We start from the raw sequence: 23934 nt of genomic DNA, 5'->3' as shown, positions 1-23934 counted from the left end.
AATCAGCCAATCACATGACAGCAACTCAATGCATTTAGGCATGTAGACATGGTCAAGACAATCTGCTGCAGATCAAAGCAAGCTCCAGAAAGAGAAAGAAAGGTGATTTAAGGGACTTTGAAAGTGGCATGGTCGTTAATCTCAGATGGGGTGGTCTGAGTATTTCAGAAACTGCTGATCTACTGGGATTTTTAAGCGTAACCATCTCTAGGGTTTACAGAGAATGGTCCAAAAAAGAGAAAACATCCAGTGAGCGGCAGTTCTAATAAATGCCAAGCAACAGCAGCAGGAAATCTGCCATTCAAGAGTCTTTCATGCAGAGAAATCTCCTCAGGTCTTTGGATAATTATTCAGATGTTAATGTTCAAGCATGTCTTTATATAAGTTCGCATTGCTGTTGCAGATGAAATATAACACAGAAAAAGTTAATTAGTTTAAATATTAGTTAAGTTAGTTTAAATATTTTCCAGTGGGCTAGATATTTAATGACAGTCATACAAACATCTTTGCCGAAGCCTCTCTACTTGACGGTTGGTCTCGTTCTTCCACCATGTTTGTAGTTTATTTACATTTTCACCCACGTTTGTAGTTCTAATCAAATATACGTCCAACGCACAATGCATTGTGGGCAATGTCATTGATTAGAGTATGGACAGTTGGACACTACCAGTTTTTTACCATAAATAGTAAACCATCCGGGAACCTATGGCATACTCCACATAGTTTTGACATGAATGATTAAGGCAGTTCTGTAGGTAAAAGGGGGTCCAACCCAGTACTAGTAAGGTGTACCTAATAAAGTGGCCGGTGAGTAGTTTTTGTCAGTTTGCATTGTCCTTTATTGGAAGTGGCTTTTGATAAAAGTCTCTGTTAAATAAATGCAAATGTAGAAAACCTGTTCAATGCTGAATACAAATAGTTGCTTCTTTAAATTGTTGTACTTCATTCTAATCAATTATAATATATAATTATATATAAAGTAATATTTATATATATATTATGCACAGAACAGTATATTTTTAACTGTATCAAACTGCTTTGCTGCTGCTGCTTATATTCAAGGGTGATAATATCCATTTGTCTCAGTGTATATTGATTTGATGGCTGCTTTATTAATATGCAACTGGGGTATTAATTGTGTAAGAGGTCTGTTGCCAGGCTGGAATCAATTTGTAATTTCTGATGAAACTCTGTGATATTAAATATATTTGCACAAACCAGTAAGTGTCTGTCTGGGGATCGAAAAAATTCAGATAAAACCCTGTACGAAAAAAAGAAACAGTAAAAAAAAAAATAAGAGGACAAAACTAAGAGGAAAGTCAGAGGGTGAAACAAAGGTGCCACAAAAGCTCTTGATAGTGTTTTCTGGAAGCTCAGAGTTAAGAAATGTTATACCTCTGAGTATAGTTAGCGTGAGCAAAACAGATCAATGAAAGCACACCTTCTCACCTGAATTTTCTATATACCGACACAGAGAAGAAATAATTTTCCTCGGAGAACTGGAATCTGTTTCTTGCAGCACTGAAAAACAAAACAAACAAACAAACTACATAAGAACCTAGTGTGTAACACTTTTCATAATATATAATGTGTAAAATCATCATAATATAATTCATATATAGCAAACACACATTTATCTTGAGTCAAGAACTCGAATAACCCTCCTAGACATCTCACTGAATTGACAATGTGAATCAATACAGTCGATTGGATTAAAATTTTGTGTGCGTCTATGGCAGCTGTGAGGCCAATGAAGGAAGGTCAATACTTTCTGATGGCCTTAGCGCAGTAACTTTCCACCAACACAATAAAAAGTCTACAAAAATGAGGACTGCTTTAAAAAAATAACTTTGTTTTTTGGAGTAAACTCAATTAAAGTCTGTCCGACTTAAATTACAGAGCTAAGGCATCATATCTAACAGCTTAAATGTAAAATTTGAATGAGTACAGCAGAAAGCAATTATATTCGTTTCCGAATACAGACTTTGTTTTGAGTGATAAACGCAGCCATTGCAACATTTAAAGATGAATTAATTCAGACACCTAAACGATCCCTGTTTAGTAAAAGCAAAATGAAGTTACATCATCTGTCAATGCATTCAACAATAAATACAACTTTATCATCATTAAAATTGTATACACATGTTCAGTTGACATAAAAGCAAATGTCATGCGTTATCTGGAGATAGGAAAGCGGGGCAGACACAATCATCACTTTAACAGTTTTAACACACAAACCTCAACAAACATCATTAAGGAAGAAGATGAACTCTGAACATCTTCATAACCACACAACAAATATCTAACAATGATGAAATCACAACAGCGGAAGCATAAATAAGGTCTGTAAACAATAAAATAATAACCCTACAGCACTATCTTCATCATTTAAATGGTGCATACATGAGTAACCAAAGATAAAAACAAGGAGCTAAAGATAAAGTTACTGCATGAAGATGAAAATAGGCATCACTGCAAAGTCTTTACTGTAAAAATGAAACAGATAATTAATATTCCACATGTTAGTCTGTCTTATGCTGTTTGATTAAAAACAATGGTCACTTTTAGTGCTTATACACAGACCCAATATTCTGAGACTCAGGCATTTTCATTCTCAAAATGCTGATCAGCTCGGTTTACATTTACAAAAGACATAACCAACTATGTTTACAAGCATGGGTGCTTTCATTTGACAAAATTGATTTGCAAAATCAATTAGCGAAATTTGCATATTAAATCACTTAAGCATATTCTTACACATTGTTCCGATCCTTTACATATGTGCTTTGTATTCTTCGCCCTGCTACATATATGTGTGTGCAGGGGATTGCAGGGAAATCCTTAAAGTTCACCCGAAAATGAAAACTGTGTCATTATCAGGGGTGGACTAAAAGATTTGGGGAACGCAAGTAATTACAGATATGGGGCCCTAGCATTTTTGAACAATAAACTGCATGTTAATACAGTATATATATATATATATATATATATATATATATATATATATATATATATATATATATATATATATATATATATATATATATAACAATTCTGTCTGGTTCTTGAATCTGATTGGCTGATAGCCGTGAGATATTTTGCTAGTAACAGCACACAAAGCCCTCTTCACCTTTGTACTCCGCCCACATACAAGCAGAAGATGCTCAACAGTTTGACAAATATTCCTGCTATAACTATATATGTAGTTGTTTAGTTTGCAACTATGCAGTTTATTTGTAAGGATAGTGACTGTTTAAAAAAAATCTATAGTTTCAGAGAGACAGCGCGTCAGTGTCCGATAGTCAAAGATGGTTGACGATGTCTATCCACAAAATGGCGCCAGGACCTTGCTTAGAAGATTAAAACTGCTTGTTTTCTTGAGCACGAATAAGAAGCTGAAAAACGGAAGCGTTACGATTTTTAAGGTGAACCAGATAGCAATCGAATAAGAAGCCGGATTCAGCCTCGTCCCTCCTTACCGCAAACACAACAGCAGTCTGGTATTGATTGCACTGCTTATTTTGGGGTTAATTATTGTGATATTGTAGCGGTCGCTTAATGTTTGATGTGCATTATGTATAAATGTCATGTCCCCTTTAAGAGGACTTCTTCTGTGGTTGTTTTACCTATGAGATGTAAGCATGCATGTATGGGAGCTCAGTTCAGTTCTGGTGAGCTCTGAGGAGAAGTGTGTGATGGTCGCTCTACCGCCATATCATTCTTTTATTTCAGCAGTCTAACATTTTATTTTGCGACGGATGTTTGAGTGTCTTTTTCTTTTCCTTTTGCCTACTTATTGTCGTTGACTGGCATGTATGTAGTCGACAGCACTTGGGAGAAATGAATAAAGGTCAATAGGAAGAGTTAAATAGTTTCTCCTTTTTTTTTTCATTCCTTAAAGTCTCCAGGTAAATGCTGGAACACCTGGCACCCGTCACAATACCGTAGGCAACAGAGAAATACTGGAGACTGTAATAGACTGTCGGGAGATATTTCTGTTCAGCCTAATAATCTCAAAATGTGAGCAAAATTAGCTGTTTTGTCATCAATTTAGACATTATGCTATAGAGAATCATTCTAATGATACTAATAAATACTAGCTCTAAAGTGACGTTGGTGAATTAGTAATGGCTTCTGCTGTTCTGACGTCAGCAACAGATGTGAATGAATGGCGGAAAAAAAGTAGTTCCTAATTCAAAAAGGTTTTAGACTCTCCATGTTTGATTTTCTTTTTTATATACACGATCAGCACTGGAGGGACGCTAAGGCACTCGCCTAATGCACGCCTCACACCGGTGCTGATATACAGCCGTATATTGCACTGCTACTCGTATGATACAGCTTATATATATTTAAATATTTAAAGTATATTTTATATATTTTAATATTTATAGCAATCTTTACCTTCCTAATGTAAAATTAAAAGCAATAAATTCACAAATAAAAAAATCTATTGTACAAACTATGTACTGTACATGTACAATTGGGGTGTCCAAACTCAGTCCTGAAGCGCTGTTGTCCAGCAGATTTTAGCTCCAACTTGTCTCAACACACCTGCACAGAAAGCCCAGTAAGAGCCTGATCAGCTAGTCCAGGTGCGTCTGATTGGGATTGAAACTAAACTTTGCAGGACACCCGCCCTCCAGGACAGAGTTTAAGCACCCAATGTACAGTTAATTAGCTATTTATTGTGATTAGATTTTAATAGTAATTATAGTTTAAAAAAACATTTGAACTAATTTAATCCACAATCCATCAAACTAATCTTGTCACCATTATTCCTATGAACTGAATAATTGTTGTTTGTAAATCAGCGGTTATGTGAACAGGCCCTCTCTCTTAATAAGCTCACCGCGCTCATCATGTGACAGCTGTTTGGGCCAGACAGCAGGATCGTGAAGCAAGCTGCGTTTTGTTGTTTGCTGTATTTCTACTTTTTCCCCAAATGTTCTCAAAATTCTCACTCTTTCAAACTCTACCTACCGCTACTCTGATTGCTGGCAGACTGGTGTCACTAAAATCTCTGTGACTGTAAACAACAGCAAGAAAATTTCTAAACCTTCTATTTAAATTATTACATTTAGATCAGAGGAGAACCAGATCGGTTTGACTGTACCAGGGAAATACCTTACGCTTGTAGTGCTAAAACATTTGCCATCGGTATGCAGAGGAATGATCTGCTCTCAATGCTCCAGGTGTGAGAGACGGCTTTGTGGTACTGTGCCGCCTTTGAGTGCTCTGAGACGGGGAAGTGATCACCTGCAGCTCATTGCCTCGGTCTGCCCCTGGTCATTAAATACTCACCCTTAACTTGTTCCAAACTACAGTAGATTTTTTTTCTCTTTTCTTTTTTTCTTTGAACCCAAAAGAAGATATTCTGAAAAATGTTGTAAACCTGTAACCAATAACACCCATAGCATGAAAAACAAATACTATGGAAGTCAATGAATTCCAATAATAAATAAGTCAAGGGTGAGTAACTGATTACACAATTGCCAATTTTGGGTAAACTATGCCTTTTACACTCTACACTTCCATTAAATTTTTTTAAAATGGGCCAGAATAAGATTAATGGTGTAACACCACCGCCAACCATCAAGACAATACAGATGCAGATCCAGTATTGCAATTAATTCTAAATCTGCCTAAAATCGGTCAAAATCTGTAGCTCCTAAACAGTGATTATTATAGATTGCAGATCAACAATAACCTGCTGCACTGCTTGTATGTGTGTACATGTGTCAAATCTTCTCATTAGTCCATGACAGGCCATTCCCAAACCACACTGTCAACAGAAAGCCACAGTTTACAATTCATAATCAAGATTTATCAAGGCTGACACTGTGTGGTCAAATAATGCCACCTCTTGCATTTGCCTGTATGATTGATAGAGTGAAGCCCAACCGTGTCAGGTGGAATTCATCCATTAGCTCAAACCACAGAATGAAGGGCATTGTATCCAGTATCATATGATGCAAAATAATGAATGTCTGTATTTATGCATGCGAACACCAGCGGGCATCATTGAGTTTAATTGTTCTTCCAATAAACTTGGACAGAAAAGCATTATTTTGCTTTAGCGTAAGATTTAATTTCAACCCAAGAGAAAAACAGCATTAGCAGATTTCTGCACTCAAGCGTGGGTTACTCTTCCCCGTCTTAGTGGAAGAAACCTTCCTTTGTTTTTTAACACCTTCTCAGCGTCTAGGATGTTCTCTGCCCACTGACTGACACATTACAAATTAGTTTCTCCAAAACTGCACAGTAGAGCAAAACTGGAAACACTCCAGCAGAAAATCCAAATCAAACCAAAATGTTTCTCAAAAGATGTGGATAATTAAATATGCTGATTTTAATAATAATTTAAAAATAGTATTTACACGTTTTTTTTTTTTTCGTATTGTGACGCAGTTCCTAGAGAAATTTAATTTTAAATGAGCAAACAGTGGGCATGGCTTGTTTTTTCTATTACGGGCTGAATAGATGTAGTAAAGTTTAAAAAGAGTTATTACAGGCTAAAAGATTCCTCCTGCTCACAATTTCTGTTTTTTGCCAAAACAGACAGTTGAACCAGCGTGATTAATTATGTTAGCTACGTCCATTACGTCAAAACCATGTAATCTGAGAATTACAAATAGGAAGAGCATTTTCCGATTTCAATTAAAGATTGCAAGAGCAAACTAATTTCAGCATAATAACATGCAAAGATGAATTGTTCACCACAAAACTGGCAATCTGAGCTAACAAAATCATGTTTGTTTGTTTTTTTTTTACTTAAAAAAAATGGGGGTTTAAAGGGATGCTTTGGCCAAAAATGAAAATTGAAAATCTGATACATGGAAATATACAGCGCTTAACATAAATGGATACACCTAATTTTTAAAATGAATATATCCATTTATCTATTTCTCAGTGAACGTAGCTAATATATTTTAGTGTATTTAAACAAAACGGCTTTATTAAATAGATATATTTATTAAAACAATGTTTTAGCCACTGAACATCTTTAGAAATAGAAAGATAATACATTTAAATTTGTGTGAAATACTGAAAAAATAAAAAATTTCAACAAAACATTAAACTTTTTTATATTATCCATGAAAGCTTCAGCAAAGATTCTACCAGACTCTAATTCTACATCATTCTTCATAACAATCCAATCAGCCAATAATAATCAAGCATGTTATATAAATAAGCCATCTAAACAATTTCTTTTACTATTCATAGGTGATGTAGCCAAAGTTCTCTCCATCCTCCCCACCACCACCAGGTTGGGCCCCGTTCTTGTGGGGGTTGGCTCCGCCTTGCCTTTATCTTCAGGCAGTATGTTCCAGCTCTTCATGAGACCTGCATCATCGACGGGGCTTATGCCAAAGGACTATATACAAAGGACAGTAACTAAAATTGCAACATTTTATGCTTTCTCAATAAATGTTAAAACGTTTATCCACCTCCCAAGTCTTTCTGGTAGAACTAACATATAAATTTGTGTGTACTAATTTTGGACTGTTATCATAAGCTATTTTTTTAGATTAGTTCCAGGATTAGCTTCAGTACGGAATAATGTAATGTATATGCTCAAAAATAATATTGTAAAGCTTCCTATAGAAAATAATTATCTAAATGAGAGATTTCTGAGTGGTGTACTCATATATGTTAAGCACTGTATATAAAATATGTTAAAAATTCAACATTTATATTTAAATATTGCAATAATTGCCATATATCTTATTTATTATATGTGGGTTTACTTAAACTTGATCTACTGTAATGTTTTATTATTATTATAATTTTTATTATTTTATTGTAAAACAAAAGATAAAACAAAAAAAACAACAACAACTATTTAAAGTCCTGCTTGATTTTGCCTACACATGACTAAAGTGAATAGCAACCATCTTGGATATTTTTATTTTAAAAATGCAAAAATATCCAAAAATAATCTTATGCAACATGTCAAATATTCCAAGTGTTCAGAAAGTGAAAAACAAACAAACATTGAATGCAATGTTTAATTAAAACCCTGACCTTGACCATTTTTGCAGATGCCTCATGAGACTATCAGCATCAAAGTTCCTGTCAACTCATCCAGAAAAAGCACCCAAGTTTGAGAACTCAAGGTAAATACAAACGTGACAGAAAATACAACTCATGTACTTTCCTCTTTGAGCCGTTGTGTTCATTGCAACAATAATTTATTGCACTCATCTGTCATCTGCTTTTCTGACCTACATCTGACAACCAGAGTTCAGTCTAAAAACTTAGATACAACTGCACAGACACTTTTTGGAGGATTTCTAGGCATTGTGTTTTATGTTTTATTCAACTTGAGTTAGCGAAATGATACGCTTGTGTGCTTTTCTGGACAGGCCATAGTGAATGGAGCTCTATAAAATTTCATAAATCCACAGTTGTGTATTAAAACAAATGATCAGGGTCAGGGTTTACATTCAGTACAACTTTTTGTTCTTCTCCCATCAAACCCCAATTATAGATCCCTAGGACAGTTAGAAAATATGGTATGTTGCTGGTCACTAGTATTTAATCCAGAAATGTTATAGAATGTCTCTGTAAATGGTCTGAAAAAGTGTTGTGATGAGTCAGAAGGCATTGAATCCATTTGCAAGCTTTATTAAGAGCACACATACAAACAAACACAAAGGGGCAATCCAGGAGACAGAACGTGGGACAGGCAAAAGTTCAAAGGCAGGCAGATATCTTACTGGTCAGAATAACAGGCTGGAGATCAGGGGCAGGCAGATGTCTTTCGTAATCGTAGAACAAGCACAGGGTCAGAAACACAGATCAGTCCGAAGCAGGGAGTATGGAACGCTCAGAAATGACAGCCAGGCAAATCAAGACTTCGCAACGAACCGGAGCGTGAGTGTGGTATATATACACGAGAGCTGATGAGTTGCACCTGGACCGTAATCAATGCCAGGTAGCAGGGCTTATGGGATTTTGAGTCCGTGAGTCGAATCAGAATTCTGGCGATGGTTCCCTCTGGTGGTGCACAAGAGGGTTGGCATCGCCCTCATTTACAACAGAACCCCCCTCCTGCGAGCGGCTCCTGAAGCGAGAAGGCACCTGACGCCGGGGTCTACCGCGCTGTCGGGGGGCTGGTTTCTCTGGGAACCTTTGATGAAACTCTTCCGTGAGAGTTGGGTCTAGAATATCTCTAGCATTCACCCAGGACCGTTCCTCTGGACCGTACCCTTCCCAGTCCACCAGATATTGGAGGGCGCCACCCCGACGTCGAGAGTCCAGCACTTCTCGAACGAGGTAAGCTTCCTCGCCCTCGATCATGACAGGTGGAGGGGTCCTGGTTTCCGATTCCTCCTCAACCGCCTCCTCTCGTGGACCACCAGCAGGTTTGAGTAATGACATGTGGAAAGTAGGAGAAATACGATAATGATTAGGCAAGGCTAAGCGAAAAGACACTGGAGTAATCTGGCGTACAATTTTGAATGGCCCTACATACCTGGGACTGAGTTTGCGGCAGGGCAATCTCAGACGAAGGTCTCGTGTCGACAACCACACCCACTGCCCCGGTTGATACGTGGGTCCCTGGCGTCGGTGACGGTTCGCCTGAATCTCTCTCCTCCTGACTGCCCTCATGAGATGTCTGTGAGCCTGGTTCCAGACATCCTCACTCCGCTGCAGCCAATCCGTGACAGCAGGTAACTCAGTGGGTTCTCCGGACCATGGAAACAGGGGTGGTTGGTAGCCAAGAATACATTTGAATGGCGTAATACCCGTGGCTGGCTTTATTAATGAATTTTGTGCATATTCTGCCCACATCAGATAGCGACTCCAGTCGTGCTGTTGCTGATGACAGTAGGAACGTAGAAATCGAATGACTTCTTGATTCATACGTTCAGTTTGGCCGTTGGATTGAGGATGGTACCCTGAGGTGAGACTAACATTAATATTTAGATTTTTACAGAGAGCGGACCATACCCGGGAAGTGAATTGGGATCCCCTGTCTGAGACGATATCATCAGGTAAGCCAAACATTCGAAATACATGATTGCACAGGGCTTCTGCGGTTTCAAAGGCAGAGGGCAATTTGGGCAACGGTATTAGGCGACAAGCCTTGGAGAAACGATCAACCACCGTGAGAATGACTGTGTTGTTCTGGGAAACAGGGAGATCCGTAATGAAGTCCACCGCTATATGGGACCAGGGCCGTTGCGGAACCGGTAGCGGTTGTAACAGGCCAGCAGGGGTTTGGTGAGATGCCTTCGTGCTTTGGCAAATTTTACATTTCTGAACATAATTAATTACATCCTTCGTGAGGGACGGCCACCAGAAACGGGCTTTGACTAACTCCAAAGTTGCAGTGATGCCTGGATGCCCCGAACTGGGAGTGTCATGAATATGGGTCAGTAATCTGGTACGTATGTTATTGGGTACAAAAATCAGGTGATTCGGACAGTCTACTGGAGGGTTGTTTTCTCGGTTGGCCTCTTGGACCTCGGTAAGTATGTCCCACTGTACTGGAGCCACTAGTAAGTTCGTAGGAATAATGGTTTCATCACTAATTGGGGTTTTATCCTCTGATAGCCTGGATAGTGCATCTGCCTTACTGTTTTTACTCCCTGGTCTATAGGTGACAATGAAGTCGAATCTGGTGAAGAACAAAGCCCAACGAGCTTGTCTGGGATTTAGACGTTTGGCTGAGCGAAGATATTCCAGATTCTTGTGGTCAGTTAATATGGTGAATTGCTGACTAGCCCCCTCCAGCCAGTGTCTCCATTCTTCCAGGGCTAATTTCATTGCCAGTAATTCGCGATTTCCCACATCATAGTTTCGTTCTGCGCTGGTCAATTTACGGGAGAAGAAGGCACATGGATACATTTTGGATGGTTGACCCTGACGTTGAGATAACACAGCACCGACTCCTGTGTTGGATGCATCCACTTCCACAATGAAAGGTAGGTCTGGGTTGGGATGACGGAGAATAGGAGCTGTGGTGAATTGAGTCTTCAGATCGCTAAATGCTTGGCGTGCTTCAGAGGACCAGGATAGTTTGTGGGAATTTCGTTTGGTCATGGCTGTTAATGGTGCGGCTATTGAACTAAAGCCTCTGATAAACCGTCTATAGAAGTTGGCAAAACCTAGAAATCGCTGCAACTCCTTGAGATTCTGGGGTAACGGCCATCGTTGAACTGCCTGTACCTTCGTATCATCCATGGTAATCCCTTCTGCACTGATGACGTATCCCAAAAAGGCGATCTGTGTCTGGTGAAATTCACACTTCTCTAATTTGGCGTACAGACGATGTTGAATCATGCGTTGCAACACCATACGTACATGTTCAACATGTTCCTTCATCGTGTTTGAATATATGAGGATGTCGTCGATGTAAATGATGACCCAGCGATCCAGCATATCCCGAAAGACATCGTTCATAAAAGATTGGAACACGGATGGACAGTTTGACAGGCCGAAGGGCATTACCGTGTACTCATAGTGCCCCCTAGTGGTGGAAAACGCGGTCTTCCACTCGTCACCAGCACGGATTCTGACAAGGTTATATGCACTGCGAAGATCAAGCTTGGTATAATATCTAGCCTTTCTTAATTGTTCCAGGGCAGGAGGTACGAGGGGTAGTGGATAGCGGAATTTTACGGTGATTTCATTGAGCCCTCGGTAATCAATACAGGGACGTAAACTGCCATCTTTCTTCTTTACAAAGAAGAATCCAGCTGAAGCAGGAGATGTAGAAGGTCGGATGAAACCCTTGGCCAATTCCTCGTCGATATATTCAGACATTGCCTTGTGCTCAGGTTGTGACAGAGGGAATATTCGACCCGTTGGAGGACTTGAACCTGGAATTAACTCAATAGCACAATCACTTGGTCGATGTGGGGGAAGTTGAGTAGCTTTTTGTTTGCTAAAAGCTTCATGTAAGTCATGGTACTCAATGGGGATTAGTTCATCAACGAGTTCAGGTAACACATTGGTGGTTCGTAATGGAATTTTGTGAATGGGCTGGATGCACTGTTTCATGCATGACTCACTCCACTGCAATATCTGTCCGTCCCTCCAGGAGATATGAGGATCATGTCGCCTTAACCAGGGCAGTCCCAACACCAGTGGATGATTAACTGAATCAATAATGTAGAATTGCATTTCTTCAATGTGTAGAACACCAACTTGTAACTGTAGCTTATTCGTAATCATACGGATGCGTCCTTCACCCACAGGACGACCGTCTAGTGCTTCCACTGCAAGACAGGAATCATATGAGCTGAGAGATAGTTCGTGACATAAAGCAAATTTTTTAGATATAAAGTTTCCGGCAGATCCAGAGTCGACAAGAGCCGTAGTATTAATCATTCTTTTATCAAATTTAATAATCACAGGAATCAGTACACTGAAAAGTGCAGGAACATGGGAAGGACTCACCGATTGAACTGGTGTCTGAGGTCGTACGCTGCAGGTGGATTTCCTGTGCCCTGATTGACCGCAGTACAGGCATAGATGATTTTGCAATCGATGCATTCTTTCTTCATGGGTGAGACGGGTGAAACCCAGTTGCATGGGTTCATCAGGGGGCGTGTCACTTGAAACATGGAGCTGTGTGCGAGGATTTCTACGGCTGCGAATCAGATGATCAAGACGGATGGTAAGTTCAATGAGTTCGTTCAATTTCTTTCCTTCGTCACGGCAAGCCAATTCAGATTGTAGATTGGTATTCAGACCCCGTCTGAATAGTGTCTTCAGTGTATTCTCAACCCAGTTAGTTTGAGCGGCGAGAGTGCGAAATGACAGGGCGTATTCTGCAGCTGTGTTACGCCCCTGTGTAAGAGAAAGTAACTGCTCACCGGGGCTTCTCCCATCTGCTGGGTGCTCGAACACTTCCCGAAATTGCTTGAGAAAAGTTTCAAATGTGGGATAGTTACATTCCTCCTCCTTCCATATCGCTGTAGCCCATTCCAGCGCTTTCCCCGTTAACAGGTTGCATACAAAAGCCACCCGACTAGAATCAGTGGGATATAATGCAGGTTGTTGGTTAACAAATAGTTTGCATTGCAATAAGAAGCCTTTGCAGCGAGAAGGTGACCCATCAAACTTTTCAGGAAAAGCTAATCGGGGACTTACGGTAGCCGGAGCATTGGAGACATGCGTTGGTTGAGAAGCTGTCATGGTAGCAGGCGGGGTAACTGCAGGATTCGGATGACGGAGTTGCTGCATAGCTCTCACCAGTTCCTCCGTGAGAGAAGTTAGATGGGTGAGTTGTTGATGATGGGTGGCTAACTGAGTGGCTTGAGCGGAAAGTTCAGTCGAGACTTGTGCTAAAGCTGCTGGATTCTGTAGGGGCGAAGTCTTCTGTTGTGATGAGTCAGAAGGCATTGAATCCATTTGCAAGCTTTATTAAGAGCACACATACAAACAAACACAAAGGGGCAATCCAGGAGACAGAACGTGGGACAGGCAAAAGTTCAAAGGCAGGCAGATATCTTACTGGTCAGAATAACAGGCTGGAGATCAGGGGCAGGCAGATGTCTTTCGTAATCGTAGAACAAGCACAGGGTCAGAAACACAGATCAGTCCGAAGCAGGGAGTATGGAACGCTCAGAAATGACAGCCAGGCAAATCAAGACTTCGCAACGAACCGGAGCGTGAGTGTGGTATATATACACGAGAGCTGATGAGTTGCACCTGGACCGTAATCAATGCCAGGTAGCAGGGCTTATGGGATTTTGAGTCCGTGAGTCGAATCAGAATTCTGGCGATGGTTCCCTCTGGTGGTGCACAAGAGGGTTGGCATCGCCCTCATTTACAACAAAAAGAAAGAAGGCCAAGTAAATAATTATTTAATTTAGTTTTTTTTTTTTTATCGTACCTCTTCTCTTTTTGATGGTCTTTAAAACAAGTTATACAGGCTTGAAAGCAGCTGAAGGACAAGACAAGGCAAGGCAAGAATCACCTCAGAAAAAATATAATGAAATGGCACAGGACGGAAAACACAAGGAAGCTATAAATGAGACAAAATTAAGAAACAAACAGAACAATTTAATTAACTAACAAGATGGGTGGGACTACACAATAAACAGAAGAGAACATGGCACAAAGAGACACTGGCTTCTGTCTATTATGGCATCCTGACCATCCCCATACAATAAATGGCTTCATCACTCCTTCAATTGTCTCCTCTCCACCAACCAGCTGATGTGTGGTGTGGCCCTACTCACAAACCCAACCACCCCTTGTTGGATGGATCAGGAAACAACAGGGTTCCAGAAATGTGGAGGGTCTTAGAAATGCCCAGTGACAGACGAGTTTTCACATTGATCCTGTGGGGCAGCCTAAACAACCATTGATGACCTATTCATACCTTCTCTAGCCTCCAGCACTTTGCTGCAGCTTGGCACAAAATGTTTGGCCAGAGGAAAAATGGTCTTACCAAACTGCCTGGTTTCACTCAATGTTTTTTTTTTCCTTCACTTTAGTCAATTGATGACATTTTGTTCCTCACCACTGGCTTGCTTGTTTTGGGACTTGTGGAGCTGCACACTGATGGATTTGCTTATCAGTGTTTGGAATTTCAGCAGTGATATTTAAACCACACTGAACTAAACTTCAACTCTGAAATATGGACTGACACAGTTTCAGTTTACTAGAACTTCTATATTAAGCTGCTTTGATACAATACTTTGTAAAAGCACTATAGAAATAAAGATGAATTGAATTGAATATAAATACAGGAACACACTATTGGAGAGTACACTTACTATGTGTTCACATATACGAAATAGATGTTTAGATCCAAATCAAAACCAAAAAAACTTGACTTATGCACTGAGAATGAACAGCATGCTGTGGACAAAATACATAAACACAACAAGAACGAGATCTCACATCCGCTACAAAGACATAGATGGGAGAGTGCATTCATTCAAAGACAAGACAAAGATAAGACAAGAGCAGTACAGACTCTAGCTCCAAAACAAGAATAAACAGGACCGAAGTGGCAGAGCCCTGACAAGTTCAGCCATTACATTGTACTTTAATCAGAATACTAGTATATTGCAAAATAACTATTAAAACAATGTGCACTGCCATCAGGTTAAACGCAGTTTGTAAGGAAGATTCTAGTAATTAATTAAAACTAGCATGTTTACAAATGTGTTTAAAAATATTCTCTCTGTTAAACAGCACCTTTTAAAAGAATTCAAATTTCATAGGAGGGAAAATAATTAGATGTATGATTTATAAGTCAGAAAAACTACAGTTTGCTAAAAACAAATCAATAAAAGTAGTTCTCAACGTTGATTTCTTCTAGAATCAGTCAGCTGGACTACAGTGGCCGTGTTCATTGGATTTGATTTACTGAAATTAGCTAATTTATAAGAGTCATTTGTTTGGTAATCAGACTACAGTACAATGGCTGATGTATGTACTACACACTAATGGCAGTGTCGCAGTGAACATTAGTGCAGTAAACACTAAGCAAATTCCAGTCGATATGAGCATCTCTGTGATCTACTCACTTTAGAGGCCAATCTGGAGGGAACAGGGCAATTGTGCCTCATAATGTGGCCGTTAGAAACACATTTGGCAAAGGCAGCAAGAAAAGACGACGTCATCATGTACAGTGCCAATGCCCGGCTCTGTTACAAACACAGAAGCCTTTTATTTATTGTTGCTCATATTATTGCGGATGAATATAAAGAGATTCAATAGTGGTCTTTACTGATCGTAGGTGTAGTAGTCATTTACATTAGATAACAAGTCAGCTATTAAGCATATTTCCTACTTGGTACAAAACATATTACAAATACATGTTCAATACTTTTTATGAATGACAAAAGTGTGAAATTTATGACAAAATAACTTTCTTCCTCACTTGTTTTACCTGAATTTGAACTCCCTTCTCATGCCGGTTTGATGCAGAGCAAGTGTTTCTGTCATCCTTGGTCAAGAGCCTAAATTGGTGAAATTATTTTCCTGACCTGAAGTATCTCTCATTTTGATGCTCCTGCCCTGCTGAGGTCACATTTGTCCCTGAGGATGTCTCATTTCAGAAAAGTTATGTTGCTGGTGAGGCTTAAATTACAGTATTTTTGTTTTCCTACTTTGGAATGCAATGGTTACTTTTCTGAAATAAGATTTGCCTCAATGACTTATGCAGCACACAAACACAACCTTCAGAAAGCCTTCGGAATGGGTAATGTCTCATTTCAAGGTTATAAAAATGCTGTGGAATTAGTTTTTTTTTTTCATATTCACAGAAAATGCACTTATGAGTGTATGCACTTATGCACTTTTTATGTATTTGTATTTTTTTAAGGAAGAGGGTTACCTTTTTATGGTCCATTGTGAATTTTACAACTACATACAAACTTATTAGTAGACTGTTAGATTAGGGTTAGAAGAATCAGGACATCTGATCAGAACATCTGATGATGAACATCTTTTTTAGAAAAATCACCAGCCAAAAGTTGTTAGGTTTTCCATTCAGCAGAAGATTTTTCTTTTTATAACACTTTATTTTAGTTATTATCAAACCATTAACTAACTACTAATTAGCTGTTTATTAGTAAGATAGAAGTTGGGTTTAGGTTTTGGGTAGGATTTAGGATGCAGAATAACAGTGAATATTTTATTAACATGCAAGTATTAAGCCAGTATTTAATAACATGAATTGTGACCTAAACTAAAGTGTTACCTTTCTTTTTATTATTATTATTATTATTATTATTATTATTAGTAGTAGTAGTAGTAGTATTAATATTATTATTATTTATTCATTTATTGAGTGTTTTATTTTATTTGGTAACCCATTACAAAAGGGTTGTAGTAGTTAATATTAGTTAATGCATTTACTAACATGAACAAACAATGAACAAAACATTTATTACAGTATTTTGTTTATGTTAGGTTACATCAGTTAATGAAAACAGTTGTTCATTGTTAGTTCCTTTTAACTCATTCGCATTAACTAATAATAACAAGCTAGAATTTGAATTAGAAATAAATAAATCTGTAAAATTAACTGTAAATTCTAAATTTTTGTGTAAACTATTCATTTAATCCATCTACTCATGCCCTAATGATTGATAGGTACTTCAAAACCATGCATGTCAACAATAAATGGCACAATCAAAATACTGTGTAGTTAAGTTTCTGGTTGCAGGTTGTGAATGGTTCCCAATCCTAGTTCTGTCAGATTCAAATTCACATCAACAGCTAATTTTTATAAATAGGTCATCTTAATATGAACTCAGATAACGAACTATGGTATTTCATATGGAGGTGTATTTTTTTCTTAAATCATTCATTTCCAGAAAAAGATCTGATACAAATCTGAAAATCAGTGACTGTTCTCAATGTCACTCAACTATTTAAGACAACTCAGGCTCATTGATACATACCCCTATATACATTTCTAGAGATCGCAAAATATGTCTCAGGAGGTATGTTTTATTGCAGTTTTAATTTTTACGAATCCACCAGAGAGCGATGTCTACGCTTTTTTAGATCTCAAATCTCTCTCACGAGTGCCATTCACGTCCACTATTCTCGCTTAAATCCCTCTGCCCACCCCCTTTCCTAAACCCAACCAATAGTGTTTTCAAAAACATTGATTAACCCCCATATTGCCTTGCCTAAACCCAACTGACAGTGTTTTCAAAAGCAATCAAGAAAAAGAAAAGCCCTTGCTCCCACCTGATTTTTACCACGTTTTTTTACATCTTACCATGTTCTTACCCTGTTTTTTTTTTTTTTTGTTTTTTTTTTGCCTTTTGTTTCTGCATCTCAAGTCCACCCACGTACGCAGCCAGCCACTGGGCAAACTGGCAACAGTTGAAAAGCCATACAGATAGAGGTAATCGGTCAGCAGGTAGCACGAAAAGAAACAGAAGCCGTTGGCAGCATCTTACCAACCCATTTCAATTGTTTTAAAGATGAAATGCAGCCATACGTAGCTCTGGCTACATAACTGATGCTCACCAGAAATGTATACGGGGGTACGCTTTCACAGTGAGCCTGTGTTGATTTAAGAATATCATCTGCAAATTAACTTGTATGGATCCATTACCAATCAGAAAACTAGCAATGTGTGCTAACAAAGCTGGCATCAACTTTAATTTCATGCACACTTTAAACGTACTATCAAACATGGATTACACAGGTAGGCCAATGCACACCCCACACTTTCAGCTTAGCGGAAAGCTAATTGGTTGGGAACAGATAATACAGAACGTTTCTTCCTTTAGTTATCTCTCTGATTGACACGATGAAACATTGCAAGGGTTTTAATGGCTTAAAGGCTCTTTACACTTGCTGTGACTTCTAAAGTACGCTTGTGCATAGGCAACTTAATTTGCACATTATCATTTAAGGAAATTACTGTGCAGATCAATCCCAAAGTGAGTCATCCGTACCTCCCAATTACAAAAGATTAAAATCAGCCTTGCAGACGGAAGCACTATTGGTATGCCGGAGTTACTGGCAGCACATAAAAAAGAGAGCAATTTTAGAAGCAACTACAAAGATATATTACTGGTTTCATATTCAAAGGATTAAATGAGGTTGCTTTTGACCTATAGTGGCGGCGCGATGCCATTTTTAAAGATTTACAAATATGCAAATACATTCTATGGGAAGCGTCTGGTAGCACTGAGGGAACTGGGTCCCTCATGATTAAGATCCGCATCCTTCCCCAGGTGAATTAGTCTCCAGAGACTTTTCATCTTACTGACGCTTTCCAGGCTTCTCGTCTCTTGAAAATGACAAAAAGCATCCCTTTATGAGCAGAATACATTTATTTATTCCTGGAACATTTGTTACCAAAGAACTGATTTCTCTGTGCATGTCCTCCAAACTACTGTGTGCGGAGGCATTCATTTCATTTTTGCTCTATATAACTGAACTACATTATTTAAAATTTAATCTTGGTGTTATGCGTGAATGTTATTTTAGGCTTAATATAACACTTTATTTTGATGGCCCATTTCAGTATTAGCAGACTGTCTGCTTAATATCAGTTGATACTGTTAACTGATCTGTTAACTGACTATATGAAACTTTGCAAGTACATGTCATCTTACACTAACCCTAACCACAACCCTTACCTTAACCTAAGAGTCTACTTATAATCTAATGAGAATTAGTTGCTATGTAACTTCAATTCAACAAACGGCCATCAAAATATTTTGACCAAATGTAATACCAAAACTGTTGGTCATAACACGTTCATTAACTGCAATAAAATTCACATAAAAATATGAAAAACTAATACTAAGTGAAACTAACAACAATCACTGATAACTTAATATTAATATTTAACAAAATAAACTAATGGTTAGCAAAATAATCATAACAATAATCATTTTCAGAATTAATAAGCTTGTAGATGAGCTTTTACAACCAAACATTTCGATTATACAGAGAAACATTTCAGCGCACCTCACACACGCTGCTCCTGATCCTGGTGTGAATCCCGGTTGTTTACATGCACGCTGATAAAATACGCTCTTCTCATGCGCTGTGAAACCAGACTAACAGCCTTTTATGTTACTTTATGACACAAGGTGTCGGCACGCAGTGAGTTTTGATAGTTGACAAAACTGAAGTTTAAATAATATGATGATGATCTTATTTTGACTAAGCATGACTATGAAGCAGAAAGTAGGGATAAAAAGTCAGGGAGTTAAACCCCCATATACATTTTTAAGGAGCACAAATTATGTAGCCAAAGCTGTGGATGGCTGCAATTCATTTTTAAAACAATGGGTGGTATGACGTTGCCGATGGCTGTTTCTGAAAGCTTCCCTCCATATGGAGCTTTTCCACTATAACCAGTTTGTCAAGTAGCTCAACATGTACGTTGGTAAACTTGAGACACAGAGAGGAGTTGATCGTGACAATGAGGTTTGAGTTTGGCAAAGAACAGATAGAGAAAGCAGGTTAAACAAAACCAAAAGGCAAAAAATTAAATAAACAAGTAAATAACAGGGTAAGAACATGGCAAAAATCAAGCAACCGTAATCGGGTCAATAGGTGCTTTTAAAAACACTCTGTTGGGTTTAGGGTAGGGTGTGTGTGGGAGGGATCGATCGGTCAGTCAGTCATTTAGTCAGTCGACAGCAAACTCTGGTGGATTTACGTGAGAACAGCAGGCGTGAATGACACTCGCATATCTGAAATTTGAGATCTGAAAAACATACACATCGGTCTCTGGTAGATTCGCAGAAACAAAAACTGCAAAAAAAAAGTATTTTACAATCTCCAAAAAATTTATATAGGGGTACATATCAAAAATGAGGCTGGGATGTTATTACTAAGGAATTTATAAACATTAAATTTTGCTTCGGTTGTGTTCTGTTAACGCTGATACTAAAACTAATGCTGAAATCATTAATGAAACAATCTAAATCTAAACTAATTTAAGGTACAACAGATGTAAAAATAATATTGAATATTATATGAACAATAAAATAATATGAAATTTAAAATCACAAAACGTATTACCTAGTTGCGCTTTCTCTTCTTCCATTGCTTCTAATAAAACTCAGCCCCTTGGTAGTGTGATTTAGAGTTGGGTTGTGGGTTTTACTACAGAAAGAAGTTTCCAGCTTCCAGATGAACCACCTATGCATTGTTTCATAATTAATAAGCTAATAAAGACACTTGAGAAAACCTAAAGCTTCTGCTGAACCCTCAGAGGTAATTAGCACCTCTATAAGCATGCAACTTCACAGAATCCTCCAGAATAATTGTTTCTCAAACCCAAAGGATTTTATCAACCTCTGTGTGGCGAAACAGAGGTAGGGAGAGAAGGGAAAAAAGTGTGGAAATTTTCAGCTGTTGTTTAACATTCAGTGGAGCCTGAAATGAAACAGGGTTTAGACCTGTAAATCCTGAAGTGGTATATGTATCGTTGCTTGTTTTTAAACACTGGCAACGTGGATCACAGAATATAATCTATTTTGATGTTTAAAGTAAGGAAGAAGGGATAAGACAATGCAAAACACAACACTGGTAATACTATAATGCTATATGTTTTTAGCTTGACAGCCTCTGTTCTCCATTTAGTATTTATCATAGTTGTAGTGACTCATACATTATGTTCTAATCAATGTGATCCAGACAAAAAGAGCACAATTAAGCACTGATTTAGCAAGATTTTGCTTTTAACAGATCAATAAACAAGTCAATAATGAGTAATTTGTATCTCAATCATTCATTCATTTTCTCGTCAGCTTAGTCCCTTTATTAATCCGGGGTCGCCATAGCGGAATGAACCGCCAACTTATCCAGTAAGTTTTTACGCAGCGGATGCCCTTCCAGCCACAACCCATCTAACATCCACACATACATTAACACACATTCATACACTACGGACAATTTAGCCTACCCAATTCACCTGTACCACATGTCTTTGGACTGTGGGGGAAACCGGAGCACCCGGAGGAAACCCACACGAAGGCAGGGAGAACATGCAAACTCCACACAGAAACGCCAACTGAGCCAAGGTTCGACCCAGCGACCTTCTTGCTGTGAGGCGACAGCACTACCTACTGCACCACTGCCTTGCCTAATTTGTATCTCATGCACAATATTTTCAGATATTTCAGCCTGATCTCTTGAGAAAACGTAAGTATTTTACGTTTTGCCAGTTTAGTGGCTAATTCGTACGAATTCGTACGTGTTCAGTCGTACGAAATTATACGATTTTAAAAAGGAGGCGTGGCACCTAACCCCACCCCTAAACCCAACCGTCATTGGGGGATGAGCAAATCGTACTAAATTGTAAGAACTAGATCGTACGAATTGATACGAATTAGCCACTAAATCAAAAAGTTATGAATTACCGTGAGATTGTGTTGATATCTGGTCACACACTGTAAACTACTACATGTGACAACCACATTTTTTACAGAGGGGTCTTTAAAGTATTAGTTCATCCAAAAATGATAGTTCTGTTAATACTTGCTCACGCTCATGTTCAATTCCCTGGGACCTTCAGTAATCGCCAGAACAAAAATTTTGATGAAATCAGAAGCTCCCTCATCCTCCATGGATAACAAGGGCCCCACGACATTCAAAGTCCAGAAAAGAAAGCAAAAGTTAAGAAAAGAAACCAAAAACATCCATGTAACCTCTGTGGTTCAACTGTATAATACAAAGCTCCAAAAACACCTTTGTGAACTAAAGAATAAAAATGTAAAAAAGACTGTGCTTCTCTTCTGCTTAAGATCGGGGTGTGTGTTTACTCTGGATAATGCTAGATTTGTGTGTTGTGCTGCTGACCTGGCAATGAATTGTACTGCTTGTAGTAAATGCTCACCCTGACCTGATGCAGGATAGAATATAATTTGGTTGTTTTTGGCATACAAAATTGTTCTCTAGGCTTCACATTCTTACAGTTGAACTACTGGAGTTGCGTGGGATTTTTTATTTTTTTTGATGATGTTTTTGGTTTATTTTTGAATGTGTCAATCGTTAATGTTTATGGAAAATATAAGATCTAAACTATCTTGTTTCTTTTTTTTGAAGATGACCAAAGGTCTACGAAGAGGATTGGAATAACATAAGAGAAAACTTAATAACATAATAAATCATAAAATTTTAGGGTGAACTAACTCTTTAAGCTTAAACATCCCGATCTGGAGTTGTGGGTGCAAATTACAATAGTTTAGTATGTTGTTTGACAAAATTTGGGTTTAAGTTTAATATAAGCTTGTTCCCAATGTGTTAAATTCACCTTTAAAGGCACTTTTTACTTTTAAAAAAACAGGGTGGGTTTTTTGAAGAGTAGTTTCATCCTAAAATGCTCAAAACTGGCCACTTTAAAGAAATAAAGGATTTCAAAGGCTCCAATTGATGGACACTTTTTCCACATGATTCCTTGTGAAATTTTCATTTTTAAGCCAGAATGACAAAAGATGACACAAAGGTGGGTTCCTCGATATATCAAAAAAAAACTGCTGTAAAAACAGCTAATTTCCAATAGTAAAATACTGTTATTTAAATACACAGCTTAATCCTTTTTAATCACTTGCTGTAAATTTACACTACTGGCACTATGTGAAAAAACTGGCACTAAATGAAGCACTAAATCAGCATATTAATTTCCTTTTTTTCATTAAGTAAATATACTAAAGATGATAGAATATCAGATGGTAGTGAAAATAAAATATAGCTTGTATTATATCTCACAATTTTATCTCTTGCCATTACTGTGAAATTACAGCACAGTCATTAAATGTAAAACAGTAATGCAAATGCAGAATTACAAGAAATTGCTGGAACCGCTGCTGCCAGTCATTTACTGTACCGCTGCTGCCAGTCATTTACTAGCACAAGTTGTTTGTCCCTTACGACTGGTTTATATTTCTGCCTCAATGGATCGGTGTGACCCACGGCACCTGCCTTGCACATAGTCGTGCATTTACTTCTGCATGCTGTTTGTGTTGCTCTGCAATAACACCTCCAAAATGCTAGCTAACAGTTCCTCTGTTTTGTGTTTCTTCTTGGGTGTTTTGTTTTTTTCGGAACACTACCTTCATGTACAAGTAGCTAAGACTCGTTCATTCAGAGGTGTGAATTTCCGCAGACGTGCAACAACTTCAATCAGAAAGTAAAGATTCTATCTAGAGCTGCTTCACAAGACTCGACACTTAAATACTCGCTCTAGCTGGTTTGTGCAGCTCTTGGTCCTGTCCAAACTGGTCACAGCTACAAAGCTGACCAGTAACAGAGCTTGCACTATGCATCATTGCAATGTGTAGTTAATTTTTTTTTAGATGTATAAGTTAGCATCGGTGTCAGCCATGGCAAGGTTGAAGCGACCGAGGAAAGGCTGCACCGGAGCATACGCATTCGCTTGACGCAGAAGTGTAAATCAGCCTTTACACAATTCACCCTTTAATGGCACTCTCTGTGAGGGGTAAACCCTTCAAAGGCTGTTTA

General features: G+C 38.3%; 1 protein-coding gene across 1 annotated transcript in view; it reads right to left on the bottom strand.

Annotated features, from left to right (window-relative positions):
* lrp1bb (low density lipoprotein receptor-related protein 1Bb) overlaps positions 1-23934 on the bottom strand; it is a 667407-nt gene that overhangs the window by 608161 nt on the left and 35312 nt on the right. The window contains exon 5 of the mRNA XM_073912904.1: positions 1450-1521. Within this exon, the coding sequence (XP_073769005.1) occupies positions 1450-1521 (72 nt within the window). The remainder of the gene's footprint in view (positions 1-1449; positions 1522-23934) is intronic.

The sequence above is a fragment of the Danio rerio genome, chromosome 9 (genome assembly GCF_049306965.1).
Source record: "Danio rerio strain Tuebingen ecotype United States chromosome 9, GRCz12tu, whole genome shotgun sequence".
Lineage (NCBI taxonomy): Eukaryota > Metazoa > Chordata > Actinopteri > Cypriniformes > Danionidae > Danio > Danio rerio.
Note: the sequence above shows the minus strand (reverse complement) of the source record. Positions and strands in the feature narration are given on the sequence as shown.